This window comes from Engystomops pustulosus, chromosome 1 (genome assembly GCF_040894005.1).
Source record: "Engystomops pustulosus chromosome 1, aEngPut4.maternal, whole genome shotgun sequence".
In the NCBI taxonomy this organism is placed as follows: domain Eukaryota; kingdom Metazoa; phylum Chordata; class Amphibia; order Anura; family Leptodactylidae; genus Engystomops; species Engystomops pustulosus.
Window position 1 is genome coordinate 54908676 of NC_092411.1, and position 23329 is coordinate 54932004.

A 23329-nucleotide genomic window follows, 5' to 3' on the forward strand; every position below is an offset into this window, starting at 1 on the left:
TTCGTACACTCAGGGCTCAAGCTGCACCAAGTACGGAAAACCAAATCTATAACAAGACTCCCCCCATACCACAGCCAGGAATTACAGCTGAAGTTGAGAGTCCCCATAGAAACAGCTGAGCCCAAACTGGACGTGAACTCGCATCGTCACCCGCCTGACAGAAGATGCTGACAGGAGCAGGAGACGCCCCGGGGTTCCCTGCAGACTACAGTAATGATGCCGCAAAGTGCCCATCACTAGTCATCCTGCCAGGAGGAGGGTGGAGAAGCCTCATCCTGCTATAATACAAGGAGATGCCACATTATAGGCAGGGAATTACCTATCACACATGGGCCACCTGTGGGCAAAGTGCAGTCCAATTTCCCAGGTAAATATCTGCATATATATATACACACATCTATAGCCATATACCAGATACATAGAGGTGTGTGTATGATTCACAGATCTTTCACTAGGGGATAATACACACTAGACTGATCACATCACTAGGTCCTACACAGATGGCTCATTCACACCTGCAGGTTATTTGCTGCGGCTTTTGAAGACATTTCATGTACATCTGTAATGGAGAAGTGGAACCTTCCTAATCTTAGTCCTCCCTCTCCTCTATTCTAGTAGAGCACGCTGCTTTCATGATCCACACTTGACTGTGGCTTTAAAAACCGCATGGATACCTGCCTGTGTGAATATGACCACACTTCCTAATGCCTAATTGTGGCTCCCGCTGCAGTGCTACAGATGGCAGATGCTAGAGACCCTGTACAGCGGCGGCTCTGGACATCACATGGCTGTGTGCCCGCTGATCACCCACCTGGCTGTCCCCCGCCTCGGGCTGGACCTCCATCCTCGCAGCGCTCTGATCACACAGTGCGGAGCCGCCGCCGCACGTTCTATCCTCCGCCAGTGACTTCACAATAGACAATCGCAGGCGCCCGGGGATGTGATGCGGCGCGCACACACACGTATCTCCTCCGCTCCCGGCACCCGCACTCTCTGACTGACCAGCCGCCAACTCTCGCCGGAGCCCTCTCTCATCTACATAATGGGCGTGGGATACTAAAGGGAAATGCTCCTATTGGGTGATAAATTGAGAGGGCGTTTCTAAGAACTCGTGGCTTGGGCGGGATTTTAGGCTCCTCCCAATTGAGTGGGTAGTAACGGTCCTCTGCCTGTGGTGTCCCAATGGTCTGTGGGAGGGGACCTCCTTCGGTGGTAAAGATGGGGGAGGATCATGTGACCACAGGCATCATTAGTAGTGTGAGAGGCTGGAACTACAAATCCCAGCATGCCCTCTAGTATCTGCCTGTCCATAGAAAGCCCAAATACAAGCTACCATGGGTACATGCTGCAGGTATATGACAGCTGGGGCTGGATTTAATTAGATTTTTTTTCACATAATAAAGTATTTTTAATGTTTAAAGACTCTTTGTATATTTTCTGTATTGCAGAATTCACTGGCAGATATCCAATTAAAGGGATTGTCCAGGATTGAGTTTAATATTAATATGGGCAGCACGGTGACTCAGTGGTTAGCACTACAGCCTTGCTGTGCCGGTGTCCTGAGTTTAAGTCCCATCCAGGTCAACATCTGCAAATAGCTTGTATGGTCTTTCCATGTTTATGTGGGTTTCCTCTGGGTCCTCCAGTTTCCTCCCACACTCCAAAACATACTGGTAGGTTGATTAGATTGTGAGCCCCACGGGGACAGGGACTGATCTAACAAGCTCTGTGCAGCGATGCGTAATCTGTGTGCTCTATATAAATAAATAAATTAATGGGTGCCAGGAAGGTATTAAAAGCATGGCACCACCCATCACAGTTTGTATATAGAGATTTAGTAGTGAGGGCACTCCAGTCTCTGAGAGCACTAGAGAGAGGAAAGACTATAAAAAAAAAGTATACCAAACACTCCCTTTAAGAGGACATGAAAATGGGATAAATGCCTGACTGTGTCCACAAGTGTCCCTTTGTTACCCTATGATGCTGACATCCGTGATTGGCTTCTCATATAGGAAGTCATACAAGTCCTGTGTTCCATTGACCTCAATGGGACTTCCAACCAAGCTAAAAGGACAAGCCGATGCTGCAACTTGGCATTATTGGGCAGCTAAAGGGGACTTATGTTTCCTCTGCAATCAGACATGTATCACCTATCCTTTAGGCCACAGTCAGCTCCAGTTATTAGTAGGCCCCTGGGTGACAGAGCCTCAGTGGGCCCCATTGCAGTGAACTCACGTGGCTGCATTAAAAATTCTGAAGCTAAAACAGTCTCCTGTTCCCTAAAATATTCCCTAGATTATCATCCCAAACAGCCCCCTCATGGATATTTTATATAACACCCCTATGAATTCAGTATGTGGGCCCCCTCAGTAGCTCTGGGCCCCGGGACATGCCCAGGTATGCCCAGCGCTGGAGCCGGCCCTGCTTTGGTTTCACATGTCTGATCCACAAAACAACAGCACATAAAATAGCCTAAAATTGGTTTGCATGTATCCATATTGCTGAAGGCACCAACATATAGCTGATGGCACTACAGCAATAAGCAGTAGTTTAAAGTAGGCAAAGAAACACTGTAAGGCAGTCTGTACTACTATAAGAGTAGCATGTCTAATATTGAGGTAAAACATCACTTATACACAACACATAACACCAAACACATGGACTACACAGAGGGGAATAGAGGGGGATGGAGGGGTAAAGGGTATTATTTCAGCCTATTGGTTTCTTTTCTGAGCCCAGTAAGTGTCCCATAGTTAGTAGTGGATTATAATATAGGCAGTTTGGGCGGTGGCTCTGGGGCCCAAGCCTTCTATGGGGCCCATGGTCTCATTTTTTCATTCATAGGGTTAATGCAGGCCATAGACATATGATAACAGTCTTCGAGGGATCAGTAGGTTCGGCAATCCCCATCTAACATGTATGACAATCCTCAGAAATCGTAGCCAGACAACACAGAGTGGGGTCTATTTTAGGAGCAGTCCCCTTTCATGTCTAGGTGCCACAGGCTGCTTCTGGGTAAATAAATCCTTTTGTTTGCGTTGCTGTGACTTACTACTCCTCAATGAACACCTGCTTTACATATGACAAACAGTTGTTGTTTGGTGACGTCTCTGAGATTGCACATCTTTGTCTGCAAGCCTGCCGCTCAAGAAAATCTTTTCTATGCCAAGACATTCATACTGCTTTTAGATTTTCCCTGTACACCTGAATGAAATGAGCATTTACCGATTTATAGGTGATCAATAAAAAACAGAAAACCGCAGTTAAATTTTTTCTGCCCCCATTAGAAACATGATCCAATATCCTAATAGGAAAGACATACTTTCCTAAACTTTATGTCCAGTTTGTATATTTGTCCACATGAACCACAACAATATCATTTTAGATTTTAAATTTGGGAATAGGATTTTCCATCAATACATGATATGGATGGGGGTGCAAACCCCGGCTGATTGTAATGCAGCTAAACTAAACTAAAACAAATCCAGATGCAGATAGCTCCTCTACACTACAGGCAGTCCCTGGTTACGTACAAGATAGGTTCTTTAGGTTTGTTTTTAAGTTGAATTTGTATGTAAGTCGGACCTGTATACTTTATAATTGTAACTCCAGACAGATTTTTTTTGGTCTCTGTGACAATTGGATTTTAAAAATGTTGGATTGTTATAAGAACCAGGATTAACAATAAATCTTAATTACAGACTCCTTTGATAACTGTTATAGCTGTTTATTGTAGCCTAGGGCTAAAGTACAGTAAATTACCAATTACCAGAGGTCCGTTTCTAACTAGGGGTCGTCTGTAAGTCGGGTGTCCTTAAAGGAAACCCACCATTTAGAATGGTCGGTGTAAGCTGTAAGTACCGGGCACCAGCTCAGGGTGAGCTGGTGCCGGTACTTACTTTCGTTAGTGTTATAAACCGCGGTATCGCGGTTTTAACACTTTTTAAACTTTAGAGCAGGAGAGGCATCTCCGCTATTTCCTATGTAGGCGCGCGCACGATCGTGCCCACGCAGCGCCGAAGCCTGTTCTGGTCTAGAGTTTAAAAAGTGTTAAAACCGCAATACCGCGGTTTATAACACTAACGAAAGTAAGTACCGGCACCAGCTCACCCTGAGCTGGTGCTCGGTATTTACTGCATACACCGACCATTCTAAATGGTAGGTTTCCTTTAAGTAGGGGACCGACTGTACAGACAGGAGCGTCTGCTTCCAGCTTTATTCACTGTGAAGCCACTGATCACCACAAACTAGAAGTTTTAATTGAGAATGGTGATTTTGTTTCAGTTTGAGGCCTGTAGATAGTCCTGTTCAGGATTTTTCCTTTCAGGACCATACCGTACCATGAACTAAATCTGGTAAAATAATTCACAATCAATTATATATGACTTTTTGTCATATAATGCTGCTCCAAGTTCACGTGATCTACAAAGTGTGGCTACTACCGCATGTAATTACATACTGTTCAATGGTTGGGGAAACATAATACTACCGTGTTATTGCCTGAGTAAGCAGCTCCTCTCCAGTTCTGCCATCTTTGTTACTTTGACCCATAGATAACTAATTTAAACTTATAGGTAAGTGGAGAGATATAGTATATGGGTGTCACTGTGCTAGCCTTAACATGGGCACAAAAGTACAAATATATTAAAAGTAATATTGAACCTTTATAATGGAGTAGGATTTGATAAATGGGGCACAATGATCTGACCTCCGCTATTACCATATTTACCATTTATTATTGATGTAGAGTCTGCCCAATTCTCTACTTAGAACCTTAACAACATGCTATCTCAGTATCGTGGGACTGCTAAGATCAGCCACATTGTTTGGTACAATGGGTAGGAAAAGTATTCAGACCCCTTCGAATGTTTTACTTTTTGTTTCATTGCAGCCAATTAGTAAGATCAAAAACTTTTTTTTTTTTGCTCATTAATGTACACTATGCACCTAATCTTGACAGAAAAAAACAGAAATGCAGATATTTTTTGCCAATTTATTTATTTAACACAACAACCGAATATCACATTGTCATAAGTATTTAGACCCTTTGCTGTGATACTCATTTTTAACTCACATGATGTCTATTTCCTTCTGATCCTCCTTGAGATGGTTTGACTCTTAAGATTGTTCATTGAAGTCCTGTTGTGTTTAATCAAACTCATTGGACTTGATTACGAAAGGCATACACCAGGCATATGAAAGCCGCTTACAGTTTGCAAAAAAAAACACATGAAGGGTTCCCAGACTATGAGAAATAAGATTTTTTGGTCTGATATTCTAAGCGGTATGTATGGAGAAAACCAGTGACTGCTCATCAACTGCCAAATACAATGTTTTTTAGGTGCAGGGACAGGACAACTGGTTGCAATTGAATGAAAGATGAATGAGGCCAGGTACAGAGATTTCCTTGAGTGCTCTGGACCTCAGACTGGGCTGAAGGTTTACCTTACAACAAGACTATAACCCTAAGCACACAACTAAAATAATAATGCAGTGGCTTCAGAACAACTTTGTGACCATTCCTGACTGGCTCATCCAGAGCCCTGACCTAAACCCAATTGAGCATCTCTGTAGAGACTTGATAACAGCTTCCACCAATGTTCCCCATCCAACCTGAGGGAAACGGGAGAGGATCTGCAAGGAAGAGGCAGAGGATCCCCAAATCCAGGTGTGAAAAACTTCCCAAGAAGACTCATGGCTGTACTAGCCCAAAAAGTGCTTCTACTCAATATTGAGCAAAGGGTCTGAATACTACATTTCAGTTTTTTCTGTCAAGATGGAGTGCAGAATGTACATTAATGACAAAAAGAAGAACTTTTTTGATCTTACCAATTGGCCTTATGGAACAAAGAGGGGACTGAATACTTTCCATGCCCACTGTATAGAGACCAATTTAAAAATACCCTGTAAGTAAATATCTATGAATACATGTCCACATGCTGGTTTTGAATTGTGACGCAAAGAAAAACTATTCAAGTGCTGTGGGTGGGACTTAGACATCCCAATTTTACCAACGGTAAACCTAGTAAGTAAGCATTAGGTATGAACCATTACATTTGATATTCAAAAGCTCTCAATACCTAACAGAATTGTTAAGGAAAGAATATAGGGGGGAATGTAGCTATATTCTCCGCTTTTTTCAAGCAGAAACCAGGACCGGTTTATATGGAGGGCTCCATGGGCATGTGCAGCGGGGCTCCCACCACTTTTCTCATAGGACTCCCTTGATGGATTATAGTGTGGGAGATTTGGATGGTCAAATGGCGACCCAAATTGCCAACTCTATGTGCAGGGATTGAATCCAGTCCAGCTCCTTGGCTCTTCTTGGCTGTTAAAACAGCAGAGTGAGGGAACAATGCGCTGCTATAGACCGAGGAGCACACGGGACGTTGACTTACAGACGTCTGACAGATAAAGAGGAGGAGGTTGTGCCGTGCACTGGGGGAGAAGGAAAAGGTAAGTAAAGTTTTATGATTTTGTTATTTTACTGGGAGCTGTTCATGTATTCATTATTAGGGGAGATGTATATATGTATTATCGGAGGCTGTATACATGTATTACTCGGAGAGCTGTATATGTCAGGTTCGCAGGGGAGACCACTCGGACTTCTGGTTCTGATGCTTTTGGTGGTGCTAGCAGTGTTCTCCATGCAGACTCCATCTCTCATCCGCAACCAGCGATCTTTGGCGCACACTCTAGGCAGGGGCTTCTAAGACCTTGCACTGCTTCGAGGTTGTGTTCTGGACTGCTGGGAGTTGTGGTACCTCTGCATGGTGTCTGCGATTGTGCTTGGTTATTCTGCACCATGAGGGGTTAATTCCCAGAAGTTATCCAGCTCCAACCAGGTTCTGGAGGTGGGGTTCTGGCTGCATAAATTGCAGCTTCACTAGTCACCTGTGCTAGTACTGGGTGCTGTATATATTTGTACTGGGGGCTGTAAATATATATATATATGCATATATATTCATTACTGAGGGACTCTATATATTTATTACTGGAAGCTGCATATATTTAGCTGTATATATTTATTACAGGGGTTGTATATACTGGAGGGCTGTTTATATTTATCACTGGGGGGCTGTATATATTTATTACTGAGGGGCTGTATACATGTATTACTTGGGGCTGTATATACTGTTTCCTGATCGTCCTTACAGGAGCTTGTGCTACCTAGGACTCCAGGAAATAAAAATTTTGGTGAATACATTTTTCTACATTTATTACTCGGAGCTGTATATGTTTATTACTTGATGGGCTGTTTATATTTATTTCTGGAGGCCAGTACATATTTATTACTAGGGACTGTATATATTTATTACAGGGGGAGCTGTATATATTCATTACTACAATAGCAACATTTACCTTACTGAAAAAAATTGTGGGGAGGGCCCCCTACAGTTTGTGCTCAGGGGCCTCCACCACCCTTAATCCAGCCCTGGCAGAGACTAGACTAAATATGGTGGGCCAGGGCGTTCAAGCCCCCAACTGCCTCCAGCCCACCCTGCTTTCCCCCAGCTCTCAGCCCTGTCATGCGCAAACTGGCATGCGAGGCAGAAAAGCCTAAAAACTGGTGGAGAAGGCATAGTAAATGTCCCCATAGTGTCTCAGGTAGGCAATGTATGGTTATATACAGTAACATTGCTGTGTTAATAACACCTTATGCTCACATTGCAATAAGTTGTTCTACTTTACACCTGCATTCGGTTATCATGATGAAAATTGCTTCACAAATCATTGATTATAACATAAAATATTACACAGCTGAGAAGCCATCCTGGGATTGAACTGCATTTTTCTAAAGTGATCTGGAGAGAGACAGTTCCGGAGAAGGCCCACACATTTGGTAATTTAGTTTGATCAAAGCAAACATTTCCATTAGCTGTGCACTCTGATCTTACAGTAAAAAGCAAACAGTAAGAGTTCATCTAATTACTTGTTTCCATTACCTGGAATATGGAAGAGGAGTAGACAAGTAGAAATTACTGACAAATAGTGTGGATAATACTATACCCTAAATATCATTGATTTTGTAATTTAATTTTCTTTTATTGTAAAAAAGTATTACCTAAAAAATAAACTTGCATAAGAATCCCCCCTACAGACTAGTACTTGGCAGAAACAGCATTTACTTCAATATGTGACTGTCAAAAATAACATAAAATCTAAATAAATATTATAAATATAAAATAAAAATGCACACTCAAAAATATAATGTAATGTCTCCTGTTGGCAGGGATGGGTTGAAAGGAAGGTGAGGTTTAAAACCTTAATTGGTTTTACTCTTAACCTCTAATTCAGCTATAAAGCTTCCTTGGGACTGGGATTCCCTGCCATTTATTTGGTTAGCGACCAGTGAAATTATTCTGTTGCCAAGTATTACAGTTTCTCACCTTCTGCTTAGTTTTCTGGTCATCTCTTGTTCCTCATTTTATACACTGTTGTCCTCGGATTGAAAGATCAGTTGGTACCTCTGATTTCTATCAAGTATGATTTTGTCACTCATGTACTGTTTTGGCTTGACTCTAACCATTTACCATATTTACCTTCTTCCTATCCCTAAAATTAGTCAGGCAAGGAACGTTACCCAGTTCAGGTACCCATACCCCAAGGCAGGTATAGGGATGATGGGATGTTCATACTAGGGCTCCATCAATTACATGGCAGGCAGCACAAGATGTCTTTTACATCAGGTCTGGTCTGATCTGCTGGACTTGACCAGGGAAGATTGTTAGGGTCCCATTCTGGCCCTTTAATAATTAGGAGCTGGCTTGGTGTGAGCTCTAGTGATCTGTTATTATAGAACAAACAAATTTAGGGGACAACAAGTCCAATGCACATCCATATGTAGTATTCAAAATATAAAGTTCTTCTTAAAGTTTATAAGACAAAGCACACCAAGACAAACATTAAAAATAAAATGAAAAATGACTAGAGTCACTACCAATGTTTATGTAACGAGGGGAGTTTGTATCAACAATTGCAGATAAACCAGATAACATGGACAACAAAGAATGGCAGCACAATAAGTACATTATATGTAATCAGTAACCCAAGTGCCCCTGTAGTGTGACCACCCTGCCCCCCCCCCCCCCATGTTGTAGTTACATATGATAAGGTAATTTAATAGGTCTTCCTTGGAAGATGGGTTCTAAGGGCAACGTTTGCAACATTGGTAGTTGTGTATTTGTTCTGAAAAACTTGCAGGGATATTAACACCTGCTAGTGCAACGGTGCGCAACACCGTGTAAAGCCAGACTCCTGACTTTTACAAAAAGTCTCATAGTTTCTCCAGTCCCCTGCGTGTCTATGTGCTGAGACTTTTTATGCACTTTGAGACTTTTTTGGGGACTTCAAGAGAGAAAAATCCCAGACAGAAAATAGACCATAAGAACATTTATTAAAGGGCCAAAGCCACTTTAATGAATCAGATGGGCAGTGGAACTCCAAAAGTAGACATAGAACTGTCCCATGTAACTGGTTTAATAAATAACCCCAAGTTCAGTTCAGTGATTCTAGGACTGAACTTCAGTAAATCTAGCATATATGCACAGAGTGTGCAGTGGGTTTTCATCTGAAAGTCCTGGAGAGTAGGAAGTTCAGGTTAAGTAAGGTAATCATCGGAGATGGTTGAAAGATCGAAGAGCACAGGTTAGGGAGAAGATTTTTCTATCTTGTGCATGTTTACAAATTGACCTTTTAATAGAATGTATTTTTATGCTAAATTTCCGGTGTAGTTAAATCCAAAGTAACAACGGATTGTAAGTCCACTAGATGACCCTTTACTATTCTAAAGGGGATTGCAAATCAGAAAATTGCTATTCAGACATTCTGGTTTCCATCACTGTAGTTTACACACACCTACACTTTATTCAGTATGCTAAAGAAACTAGTCAATACAGACTATAGAGTTACTATTATGTTAGTAATTATCAAGAATACAGATTTGGCTTCACAGGAGGTGGAAACCAAAGTTAAGTCTCGCATATCATCTCTGCTGTGATTCTGTAGCAACAGAACACAGAAAGTCTTTCCTTGCTGTATTGTCACATGAATATAACAGAAGATGAGACACAGCAAGACTCTGGCCAGTTGCTTAGTAAATTTTGCTTTTCATATTACGTATTTCTGAAGAGGAAGTGAAAGTTCCTTTACATAAAATGCTTTTACTGAGGAATGGAAAGGATGAAATAGAGATGATTCACTCGGAAAATACCAAGGGAGACTTGAAAGAAACTCAAATCTAGAGGCCACTAGTAAACATTATGTCATTGCCACAAAAAAAGACAACTTATCGTGAAGGGGCCCTGAACTGTGGACTCGTCGGTCTCTGGCATCTTAATTGGGTTTATGTACACCATGCAACACCAATACAAGGCATGGTTTATGTCATTTCTATGTTAGTTGGTGTATTCCTCATCCCCACTAAACCACTAACTCATAAACCAATGGACTCTGAGCAAATAAACTATTAATGTTCAAAGCTGCTAACAAGAGAGGCGTATCCCCCTATTTTCCAATTATTTATCATTATAGACATACTGTAATTACATTTTTATGTGAATTCAAATGAGTTCCTTGTGCACTAAAGGAAGAACTTTATATGGCAATGCATCCATTTTCTTCTTTCTAAATTTCCCTGCACCAAATCTTTGCCTTACCATGACAATCATCAATCAGAAATACGATAGTGGTTGAGATTACAGATTTACAGGTGCAGTCCAGGCTAATTTGCATTAAGATTAAAACATAATTTTTTCTGGATCACTGGATAACTTAAAATGCACTCCATAATGCCCTTCTTTCATGTGTAAGGATCTAGGAGTCGGTAGACTTCAATACCTGAATATAGCAAAAATCACTTTAAAAATAACCTACCGTAAAGAGTCTATCATCAGAACCTTCCTCCTGCCTGCCTCTGTCCTAATCTGTAATTTAATAATCATAGATCCTAACCTAACTTGTTCCGTACCCCGTGAAAAGATAAGACATGGAGAGGGGTAGGATTGAGCAGTGTAAATTCAGCCTTAGTAATATGTAAATTAACAGAAAAGGCTACCGGGGCGTGTACTAGCCTTAGATCCCAGTGCCCGGCCAGGCTAGTACACACCCCAGTAGCCTCTGCAGTTAATTTACATATTTTAAAGTTTTTGACAAGTTAGGTTGTAATACAATTAAATTACAGGTTAGGGCAGAGGCAGAAAGGAGGAATCTACCATCAGATCTATTTCTGATGGTAGATTCCTCATGGTGGTTTCCTTTAGGGACAATTTCACATGCAGCAGACTGAAAAGTAAAACTTCACAGGTCTGAATGTTTGATTTAGCTATTGTTGTAGCATCGTTAGCTATTGTTGTAGAATCTTTAGCTATTGTTGTAGCATCTTTAGCTATTGTTGTAGAATCTTTAGCTATTGTTGTAGCATCTTTAGCTATTGTTGTAGCATCTTTAGCTATTGTTGTAGAATACTGTTGTGGAATCTTTGGATAGATGTTGCTGCACTTCTCTCATCCCACAACTTCTGTAGAACATTGTTTCCGTCTCGATAGTAATCTATACATAACATTTCAATAACGTAGTCACATATGGCCAGAACACAGTGTCTATTGCTTGGCAACACATCTCTACAGCTGAAGGAAAGATTATATCTCAGTTGCTTTAGGCAAAGGTCACACTTGGCAGCGGTGCTGTGGAACAACACAGTTTTACATGGGGGTTTTCTGCTTCAAGCTGGGAATGAAGTGAGTTACAGAAAAGGGTAAAGGAAAAATAATATAAAAAACAGGTCCCAGATACAGAGCCCTAATTCAACCTGGTGGCTAATCCACTGTAATGTACAGTGCCAGCTGACCGAATGAAATATAACTTCCCCGCAGTTTCTGTTTGGTTTCTCAATGCTCACCATTTATGCTGCACATACTAACTATGACCTTTGCAATGCTAGATACAATATACTAGCAAATAACCCCCAATGGGGCACATTGACTATTTTTTGCCTGACAACACCCCTTTTCCGGAGACAAGCCCCCTTTGTTAGATGAGTTGGAAAATGGGAAGAACTTATCAGCCTTTATAAATGTGTCTCATTGTGTTTTTAGTGCAAATTACATCAGAAGTTTGACCAAATTGGCTTCATAGATTTTTTGCTTAAACACCTCTCATCTGCCTCTGGCTGTTAGTGGCTGCTCTATCTCCAGTAGAAAAGACAGGACATGCTTTAACAGGGCCAGATTAAGGTTGGTAGGGGCCCCTGGGCGCAAAAGATAGGGGCCCTCTTTGAATGTAGTCCAGACAGGGAGCAGCAATCGCTATATACAGGCTCCCCAGTAATCACTATATACAGCGCCCAGCATTAACTATATACAGCCCCCTATAACTTTATACAGCCTCCCTATAATAACTATATACTGCATCCCTATAATAACTATATACAGTACCCTATAATAATTATATACACCCCCTATAACTATATACAGTCCCCCTATAATAACTATGTACGGTCCCCCTATAATAACTATATACAGACCCCCTATAATAACTGTATAAGGTCCCCCTATACTAACTATATACAGTCCTCCTATAATAACTTTATACAGTCCACCTGTAATAACTGTATACAGCCTCCTTATAACTACTATATACAGCCTCCCTATAACTAATATACAGTCCCCTATAACTATATACAGTCCCCTATAATAACTATATACACCCACTATAACTATATACAGTCCCCCTATAACTATATGTGGTCCCCTATAATAACCATATAAGGTCCCCTATAATAACTATATACAGTTCCCCTATAATAACTATATACGGCCCCCCCTGTAATAACTATATACGGCCCCCCTGTAATAACTATATAAGGTCCCCCAATAATAACTATATACAGTCCTCCTATAATAACTTTATACACCCCCATATAATAACTGTATACAGTCCCCCTATAACTATATACAACCTCCCTATAATAACTGACTACATACAGCCCCCTGTAATAACTATATAGAGCCCTCCTATAATAACTGTATACAGCCCTCCTTTAATAACTGTATACAGTCCACCTATAACTATATACATCTCCTATAATAACTATATACAGTCCCGCTATAATAATTATATACATCTCCTATAATAACTATATACAGCCTCCCTATAATAACTAACTATATACAGTACCCCTAAAACAACTATATACAGACTCCCTACAATAAATAACTACATATACCACCCCCATAATAAATATTTACAATCCCCTATAACAGTCCTAGGTAAAATAATAAAATTGTACTCACCTTCCATCGTTCCCCTGATGCGCGCCAACTCCTTCCCTTCCATCGCGTTGTCAGGATTCTAGTGTATATCGGATGTAAACAAAGAAGGCGGCGCCCTGTTACGTCGGGTGCCACCATCTTTGTTAACATCCGATCTTGTACAGCAGAACTTATTGTTCCCTCTCTTTGCCATAGACTGCTTCAGGGCACATCGGCGGGATTCGGCCCTGGGAGCCCAGAGCCAATATAAACTGTTGGGGATTCACCCACATTTGGGCAAAGTGGTGGGGGCCCCCTATAATCCAGCCCTGTGCTTTAATACTGGACACAAATGTAAGTTTGCTGTGGTGGCCAGTAATAAAATAACATGATCATACAATATTGACAGTAATACAAAGGTCGGGTATTTACATTAAGAACAAATCCTTTAGAGCAAATTATGCTCTGGGTCTTTGGGGCAGGAAAACAAACAATATTATAACTTACCTTCCGTGGTAGTGGACCTTCTGTACCACTGCGGACGATAATGTAAGCCGACACCTGGGAGCGGAGTCTAAGCTGTACCCGGTTCTCACCAGAGCCCGCCGCAAAGCAGGTTGGACTTGTTGTGACGTGGTACCACCAGGTCGCTCCACAGGTGCGACTTTGTCTGCGGTGGCGGCCAAGGCAAAGTACAGAGTTGTAGTGCAAAATCGTAGTCGGGGACAGACAGGAGAACGTAATGGAAGGTCAGGGCAGGCAGCAAAGGAGCGTAGTCAGGGATGGAACCGGGGTCACAACGGGAATTCACCAAACAATCACAGAGCATAGGAACAAGGCACGAGGTACAATGGTCCGGCAGGGCATAAAGGAAGAGACTGGCCATTTATTAGATTGCCAGGTGGCCAACACCAATTAGCGACGCGCTGGCCCTTAGGAGGTGCGCCACATTGGGGGACGCAGCGCTGGATCGCAGACAAGTGAGTGAGCCTGCTGCAACACTGATGGGGCACAGGGAGGCACATGGGGAGCACCGCTGACACCCTCAAATGGAATTATCTAGTGTTGTACCGATTGTCTTGGGCAATCTGGTGGCCTCTTCTTCATCTTCTGTCTTATTCTCCTCGCTACGTGTCCAGGTTGCCCCACAGACAGAGGGAACACAAGGCATTCCTCCCGTCCTGGGCACACTCCCAAAAACAACCTTTCCTCTTCTGTGAGTACTCAGTGATTCGAGTCACAGCTATGAAACACTGTGCATACAGAGAGATTCACCCACACAAATAAAATGGCGCCGGCTGATCCCAACCAGTTATGGATGTGGGATAAAGAAATCGGAGGAAGAAAGGTGATTACCTGAAATTTTTTTTTTATTATTAGGAAGGTGGCAAATCCCTTTAAGAATGTAATTTAATTTAATTGCTTAAAAGTTTTATGGGTAAAATGATGTGGCCACATAAACAGCTGTTTTTAATTCCTGCCCATTCAGTGCTACAGGTAGTAGCCAGTATACCAGTTTATCTGTTTCACATGATGTAAATGTACCAAAAAATTAGAGATCACGATATTACTTGATCCACAAAAATACAAGCCCTCATATAATTAAATCAATAAGATGAAAAAAAAGTTTTAGCTCCAGGTATTGATTTATGGGTCAATAAATAAAATAGAGAAACACTTCACACATACACCATATACATACAGTCAATTCTATGGGTATGCTGGAGAAAGCCAATTTTCGGGGTGTTCTCTCTGGTCGTTGTTACTCCATGTTATGATCCCTGGTGGCAGGGACTTGTTTGAGTTTTTAACAATCTGTAAAAATCTTTATTGCTAATCTGTATGACTTTTTTGTAAAAATCTGATCTTGCAAAGGATATACATACTTAAATCACATCATCCCCATTTCATATACTGTAAAAGCCGACTCGAGTATAATCTGAGGTACCCAATTTTACCACAGAAACTGGTAAAAGCTATTGACTCGAGTACAAGGCCTGGATGGAAACTGCACTGATGCAAGCCCGTTGCCCCACAGTATATAGCCAGCCCCCTGCTCCCAGTATATAGTCAGCTCTCTGTCTCCCCTAGTATATAGCCAGCCAGCCCGTACCCCGTATACAGCCAGCCCCTGCCCCAGTATATAGCCTTTCCCCAGTATATAGCAAACCCATTCCCCCCATATATATAGCCATCCAGCCCCTGCCCCAGTATATAGCTGGCCTGCCAGCCCCCTGTAGTATATAGTCAACCTGTCAACCTGCCAGCCCTCTGTAGTATTTAGCCAGTCCCCTGTAGTATTTAGCCAGCCAGCCCCCTGTAGTATTTATCCAGCCGACAGCATCCTGTAGTATATACAATTCACCCCTCCAGTATATAGAAAGCTCCCAGTATGCCCAGCACATAAAAAAATAAAGTCAATACTCACCTTTCCTATGTCCCCTGCAAGGACACTTCTTGATTCCACTTCTTACTTCCGACAGCGGCGGTTCTGTGAGAGCCGGCCACAAACACACTACGACGTCAGCGCCGACTGTGCACACACTGACACCATAGTGTGTGTGCAGAAAGCGCACAGACCTGCCACTGTCAGAACTTAGAAGAGGAACTGCCAAGGGCATCTGAAAGGTAAGTATTGACTTTATTTTTTTGTGCTGCAAAACTCTAGTATATATGGTATGTATCCATATGAAATATTGTTCTAGCAATACTGTGACCATTGCAAAACGTTTGATCCTGTTTCTTTATTTAATATAGCCAATGTACAGAGATATATTGTAAGGAGTTTCATCTTTCACCTGGAGCAAGTATAAAATGGCACACCAGATTCTAAAGATACATGCTCTAGAGATATTCCAGGTGTCAGAAAATGCAAGGTTTATAGATAGTTCTGACACTGTAGCTTAAGAATTCATCTTTATTTTTATAAATCGTGAAAATACTATTCTTATTCACCAAACAATAAAATTTCAAAATATAAAAATATAGCCTTGGAGTACAGCAGGTAAAGTAAAAAAATAATAAAAAAATGTAATATAAAAAATAAATAGATAAGATGTCCGCATACAGTAATTATCATTCAAGCAACTATATTCCAAAAAAGAAGGATAACAATTGGTAAACAGTACACTTGGATTATGATCTACACATGTTACACAAATTACTCATAATACCAAGTATAAAATATATGCATTCGAAGCGAGTAAAATGAATCTGGCAACGGCCTCTGGATTACTGACCACTTCCCTGCACTTTAGACAACCCGGCCCTTAATGTTGTGTTCCACCTTTCAAGGACAACAATCCTCTTCTCCTGACTGTCTGTACCGCAGAGGGATCAATGTCAGCACAAAGCTTTCTCCCAGTACCAACAGTAATCCTACATGTCTGCATTATAAGAACCATCATTAAGATGTACACAAAAGGTTTTATGAAATGATCTTCCCATGACAGATGAAGTTATTTGTAAAGCCTTTTGTAAAACTTGGGTTTCCAATAAGGCCTTTTCTACTAAAAGCAAACAAACTTGGGGATTGTGCATGAGGCTGTACACTAGGTGTTGATGTGGTATTCACACTAAGGTGTTATGGGGGTAGTATGGGGGTAGACCCCTATGGCTCCCGGTCACAGTGTGGTGAACAGTGGGGTGAAGAGCGCTACCACCTCCTCTCGGCCCTGTGCTTGCCTGGGATCTGGTATGGTCGAGCACATGGCCGTCTGAATGAGCCCTATAACCAAGATGCAGCCAGGATGTAAAGGTAATCTGCGCTGTTGTAAAGATTATATACACTTTTTTAAATGATTCTAATCTGGCCACAGTTCGGCCATTGCGCTAAAAAAATAAGTCAAAACCCAACCTGCATGAACTAAATAGGTTTAGTTGTAAGTAGTGATGAGCTGACCCAGGAGGTGCAGGTGCCTGAACCTGAACACACATTTAACACTGTTAACCCCAAACCGCTGACGTTTAAATGCAGGCGGCGCGGATCTTAAACCTTTAAATCAAGCAGTGCGTTTAAAGGGTCAGCACCTGCAATTGGTGCCAGCAATAATCTCAGGTGTTAGCAGTGGGTGCTTAAAAACAGCTTTTGCTGATGAACCAGAAAGTCAAACATGAACTTCTGGCTTGAGTCCAGGTTCGGGTAACTGAGCTTGCAATGTTCCGCAGTCTTCATTAGTCCTATGTCATCAACGTATTATTTTAAAGGGAACCTGTGACCAGGTTTTACACCACTAAATTACAGTCCCCCAGGAAGGGTCTGAAATGCCAAGTTTATTGACTGCATGGGTTGTTGTCATGGCCACGGGTGCCCCTACAACCCATATCCCGGGTCGCAGGCGCACCCATGTGCCTTATTCTGCCAGTTTCTTAGGACGCAAGCTCTGTAAAATTTAAAGGGGCAGCATGCCGATAATTGGCGCCTGGCCAGCTCCCTTCCCTGACATATTACAGCCCCTTCCTGTGTCCCCTGCCGGATCTTTGAGCCTCTTAGCCTTAGAGAAAACTGGTCCTGATGCCCTGTGCGATTATCCTGATTTCCTGCTGTGACCTCGATTCCATTGCTGACCTCGCTCCTGTCCTGCTTAACTTCTGTCTTTAACTTCTGCTACGTCCCGACTCCGATTCAGTGCTGCCTATCCTGACCTTCTACTATGTCTCATACCGTGCTGCCTGTCCAGACCTCCTGCCTGGACAAGTCACGCCTATGGAACGACCTGGTGGTACCACGCTGCAGCAAGACCATCCTGCTTTGCCGCAGGCTCTTGTGAAAACCGGGTGCCACTTAGACTCCGGTCCCAGGTGTTGCCTTATGTCATCGTCCGCGGTGGTTCAGAGGATCTATTCCCTCCAATCCTGACAGTTGTGTCACTTAAGAAGCCCCTATCTTTGGTTCTTTAGCACCTAGAAACATGCTGCTGATGTCATCTGTAAGATAAGAATCTCATCTTGCAGATCTCTTCCACACTACGGGAATGGATGCAGCTTGTTTTAGTCTCTAGAGTCTAGAGTTTATGTCTCTAGTCTCTATGTTTTTAAATATAGCAGAAATTATGGTAATACTATGCCACGGAAATAACAATGAGATATGTAAGGCTTTGTGGAGATGTATTACAGTTTGTTCAGGTTATAATAGGCAATTAAATCCAATAGGGGGCTTGAGTCAGCGGTTACAATCTCTCACGCCAGAATGCATTGGGTATGCCTTTCCCTCATCCCCTATTTTGTGATGTGGTGAGGGTGGCAAAAAACTCAATTTAGTCAAAATTTGTACACATTGGCCCAGATCTATTATTCTCAGTTCTCTGTCGTACCTTGTACTGCAAAGAAAGTCTTTGGATCTTGCACATGTATTTAAGAAATGTCTGTACCAGTTTTGTGTTGCAGCTGCACTGCGCCAATACAATAGAAAAAAAGTGCACCTAAAGGGGCAGGTTAGTGCTAAGTCGGAGTTTGCAACACATTTAATACAGCAACTCAACCGAATTGTGTTGTGCCCTGTATGCCAGATCATTGAAGATCATGCACCAGTGTTCAATAATCTGGTGCACATTCACTAGGCAAACAGGCACATAAATCTGGCCCAATGGGGCATATTTACTTACCAGGTCCTGCAGAGTTCACAAAAGTGCACTGTGCCGCGATTCACTAAGATCGTGCGCCTGATATCCTGCATGTGTCACTTTCTCGCTCAGGTCCAACAGAGTTCACCTTCTTCTTCTTGGTGCATATAAGTGCTTGATCTTGCGAGACAATTTGAAAGTTAAATCCTGTGCTCAGTCCGAATCAGCTGGATCGTCTGACGGCCCGCTGCCTGATTTCTGTCACATGAAAGCCAGCACAGCGGTACTACAATCCAATCACGTGCGACACAATCCCCAGTTAAATACCTCCCCTAGTGGCGCAAATCCTGAAAATGACGAAAAAAACAACAAAAGTGCAGCTGCGGACCCTTAGTAAATAAGCCCCAATGTGTAGAAAAAGATGCAAGCCAGTGGCATGAGCCTTTTTCTTTGCCGAAAAGATGTTGATAAATTCACCCCAATGGGGCTACTGCCTCCTGATCTATTTGGCGGACCACCTGGGCCTGGCATAGAATTTGGCTACTACCATTTACTTTTGAGTTTGCATGGCAGACCATAGCAAATGTCCAGGCTAACTCCACCACTGCTGAGCCCATTCATGGCCCTCCATGCCAACCTGCCTGACAGTTGGCTAGGCATTGTGATTATTTCATGACTTGTACACCAGAAAACTGGCTTACAAGCCCTGATAAATGTCCCCGAATGTAGTTTGAGACCAGCTGTAAGTAGTTGTAATTGAAGCAAAAGTATAGGTAAGTGATTACTGCAGGTTGCCATGCTACACCTATACTTGCTATATCTCCATGTACTTGTGATTGTTTAATGAAGCTGGGCTGCACCTTAAGCTGCGCCTATACACCATTCCATAAGGAACTTGTCCATTATTTCATTCAAAAAAGGTTGTAGAGGTGGTCTCCTACTTAAAAACGACCCTTAGTTAAAGACCGACCCCTCTGCCCACTGTGACCGCTGGTGAAGCTCTCTGGATGCCTTCCTTTAAGGCGATGCCACACATGGCGTTTTGAACTCGTTTTTGGTCCGTTTTTAAGCAGCAAAATTGACAATATTTGTCTGGATCTACAATTATAAAATATACAGTTTGACTTACATACAAATTCAACTTAAGAACAGACCTATGGAACCTATGTTGTACGTAACCCGGGGACTGCCTGTATTTAGGGGAACAAATTAAAAATGTGCTGTTACTTACTGAGCTTGAAAACAAATAAAGGCATCCTCTGCAATGCAGTTGACACGTGGATACTTCAGTGCTACGTTGGTTCTGGTGGTGTGTCTAATATTGGAGGATAAGTTTGTGAACCCTACCGAGTGATCCAGTGCTGTATAATGCTGCAGAAAACTTGGTGCTCTAATAGCCTTATGAACTAAACAATAGAATAGATAAACCTTCCTTTGCTGTACTTTTACATATAGTATTCCAAGTGCAGGAGCAAACTAAAGAACAAATAGGCTTTAGCTTTGCCAGTTCTGGACTCGTCAGACCCACTGTTTACTTATATGGGTGTGTTGCTGCGCAGGTTGTTTGTTCTTTCCTGTGTAACCTCATTTAGCTATTCCTTTTATGTTTGCTCCATTCTTAATGATGTACACTATTTATTTATATAAGGATATAAGGAGAAGGGTTTTGGTGGTTGTAACACTTTGAAGCTTGAAAAATGGGGGATGGGATGCATCTGCTCCTGAGCTATTCACTCCGCATTTTTCCCATTGGTAATCAATGTGAGAAAATGTTCAATGAATGGAATCAAGCACTGATGATAGACAATGGGTGTGAATATGGTGAGGGGTGATCCTGCAGTCAAGGCATTCCTATGCTTATTAAATGGTCTCCCAAAATCACTTTTCCAAAATTCTACTTTGTAGGATACAATTGCTTTATTCGCTTTTTGTTACTTGGTAATCTAAAGCTGAATTCACATTATACGTTGTATGTGAAACTAAACCAAAGCCAAAATTAAATCTTGTGTAATACATATTTAGTTGTATAGCCATATACAGAATAGCCACAGATTAAAACCACTGTCTGTCCCATTATGTCAACGCATGTGCAGGTGTCACAAGCATTGGCAGCATCTGCTAGCTCTCATGTAAGGGACCAGGACTGGACTATGCGGATCATAGAGTGGTGCCAGTCTTCTGGTGCTCAGTACTGCTGAAAGTGCTGGGGATCCAAATCCTGCTTTGGCCAATCAGTAGCTTCCACGGACCACGGGAAGTCACCTTCTTTTATGACATGGCCTCCTTTTAGTTGCAAATCACATTGCCCTGACCTTCCATGATGTCTATGGGGCAGATTACTGACCCGGTCCTGTCGCGATCCAGCGGCGCGTTCTCCGTCGAGGATTCGGGTCTTCCGGCGATTCACTAAGGTAGCACCCGATGTCCACCAGGTATCGCTGCTGCGCTGAAGTCCGTCGGAGTTCACTGAAGTTCACCATCCGTTTCTGGGTTCGAATCCGTCAGGTTTTCCGACGGCCACGCCCCCGATTTCCGTCGTGTGCATGCCGGCGATGATGCGCCACAATCCGATCGCGTGCGCCAAAAACCTAGCGGCAATTCGTCGCCAAACGGTAATTTTTGGGAAACGTAACGACAAATAGCGATCCGGGCCCATAGTAAATGACCCCCTATATGTTGGTTTCCTGATTTTAAGACATTGACATGTACTAAAGTGTACTAAGGTCAGACCTTTTTTTTTAGGGCCACTGGAATCCACAAGAAAGAAGACACAATGTAAAGGGTTCTCTGCCAAAACACTCTGCACGCACATTACATTTCTCCCAGGAAAGCCTTTAAATATTAATGGGGAAAATAACATCAGTGCACGCTCTGACAATCAATGGCAGGAACCTAAGAGCTTTCATATTCTTTGCTGTCATTGCTACAATTCTTATACACTATATGCTGTTGTCTATGTTATGTCAATGCAGGTTATCTGCATTTATTATATTGTACCTATACATATATACAATGTTTAAAGGTATCAAACACTTAGCCAACACAATGTAACCCAAAGTCAATCACACTTCTGTGAAATCAACCTGTCCAGTTAGGAATCAAAACTGATTGTGAATCAATATCCCCTGCTGTGGTACAAATGGAACAGACAATAAGTAGAAATGCTAGGCAATTAGCAAGACAACCTGTATAAAGGAGTGGTTCTATAGGTGGTGACCACATACCATTTCTCTGTTCTTATTCTTTTTAGCTCTTGTTAAGGTCACTTTTGAATTATGACATTGTTTTCATTGTATCTACGAACCACAGAATCTGGCAGGTAGTACAGCTCATCCAGGATGGCAGATCAATGCACTCTGTGGCAAGAAGGTTTACTGTGTCAGCACAGTGTCCAGAACATGAAGCATATACCAAGACAGGCAGTACACCAGGAGATATGGAGTTGGCCGTAGAAGGGCAACAACCTAACAGAAGTGCCACTTTGTGTAAGGAGAAACAGGAGGAGGCCATTAATTTCTATGTGTCTACTCCATAAGTGTGGTATGAGGACCCAACATCTACAAGTTGGTTTGTTTGGAGACCTGTGCTCTTCGCAGATCAGAATAGGTTCACACTGAGCACATGTGACAGATGTGACAGAATCTGGAGACACCTTGGCCAACATTCTGTTACAGTTATGATACTGGATACTGAACATAATATGCAGCATTTATTCATTTTGGCGCAGGGTCACGGCTTTTGGCGCAAGGGGTTAATGCATTGGTGCACGACAAAAAAGGTTTAAAACTGTCTCCACATTCATGAAAGTGAAATTGAACTCCATAGTCCAGCATTCTACAGCTCTAAGTGTGCGCCAAAAATTGAGCCAGAAACAGTGTTGGGAAACAAAATACGCAAGAAAAGTGTCTTTAGTTTTTGCTTTACTGGTCAGCGACTAATTTGGTGGTTGGGGGGAGGTTATATGACAAAGATTTATATATTAAACATAGCCCTTTTTTAAAGGTTTGTTGTCAAGCATGTAAGAAATGGCTACAAAATCAATGAAGCTTTCAAAGAAGCCTGAGACTATTTTAAGGAATAGTTTCCATAAATGCACTGTATCCTAGAATTGACAACAGCCTCTTTAGTGATGCTATTGATTTTAATGTTGCCTCTCTATACATTGAGATCAATAGGGCTTCAGAGATAGAAAGAGTTTAGAGGATCTATCTTACAGAAAATCCAACCAGAGCCTTTGTGGAGCAAGTAATTGAAAGTCTCAACTCATGAAGTCATGTAAGAACTTATGTAGATCTGTTTATACCTGTTATATATTCAAGCCCACTTGTACACACTTGGGGGGAATTTATCATTCTAGTTTCAAAAGAGCTGCACAAATGTTAAAGGCATGTTTATACAACTCCATCCAGAACTGGGTGGGAAAGTTTAAATAATTAGCTTGTTTATTTATCATCTGATACAATTATAGAATTACAAAAAAAGTTTCAATCTCACTCTATTTAATCGGAGACGCAGAAA

At 42.0% G+C, this 23329-nt stretch overlaps 1 protein-coding gene across 3 annotated transcripts in view; it reads right to left on the reverse strand.

Annotated features, from left to right (window-relative positions):
- Window positions 1-23329, reverse strand: part of TRIM36 (tripartite motif containing 36) — a 53445-nt gene that overhangs the window by 28036 nt on the left and 2080 nt on the right. Inside the window, exon 1 of one of the 3 annotated variants that reach the window (XM_072140846.1) lies at window positions 812-1014. The exons of the other annotated variants lie outside the window; for them this stretch is intronic. Coding sequence (XP_071996947.1) covers window positions 812-844 — 33 coding nt within the window. The 5' untranslated portion in view covers window positions 845-1014. Of the gene's footprint in view, window positions 1-811; window positions 1015-23329 lie in introns of those variants that run through there. 3 annotated transcript variants of the gene reach the window in all.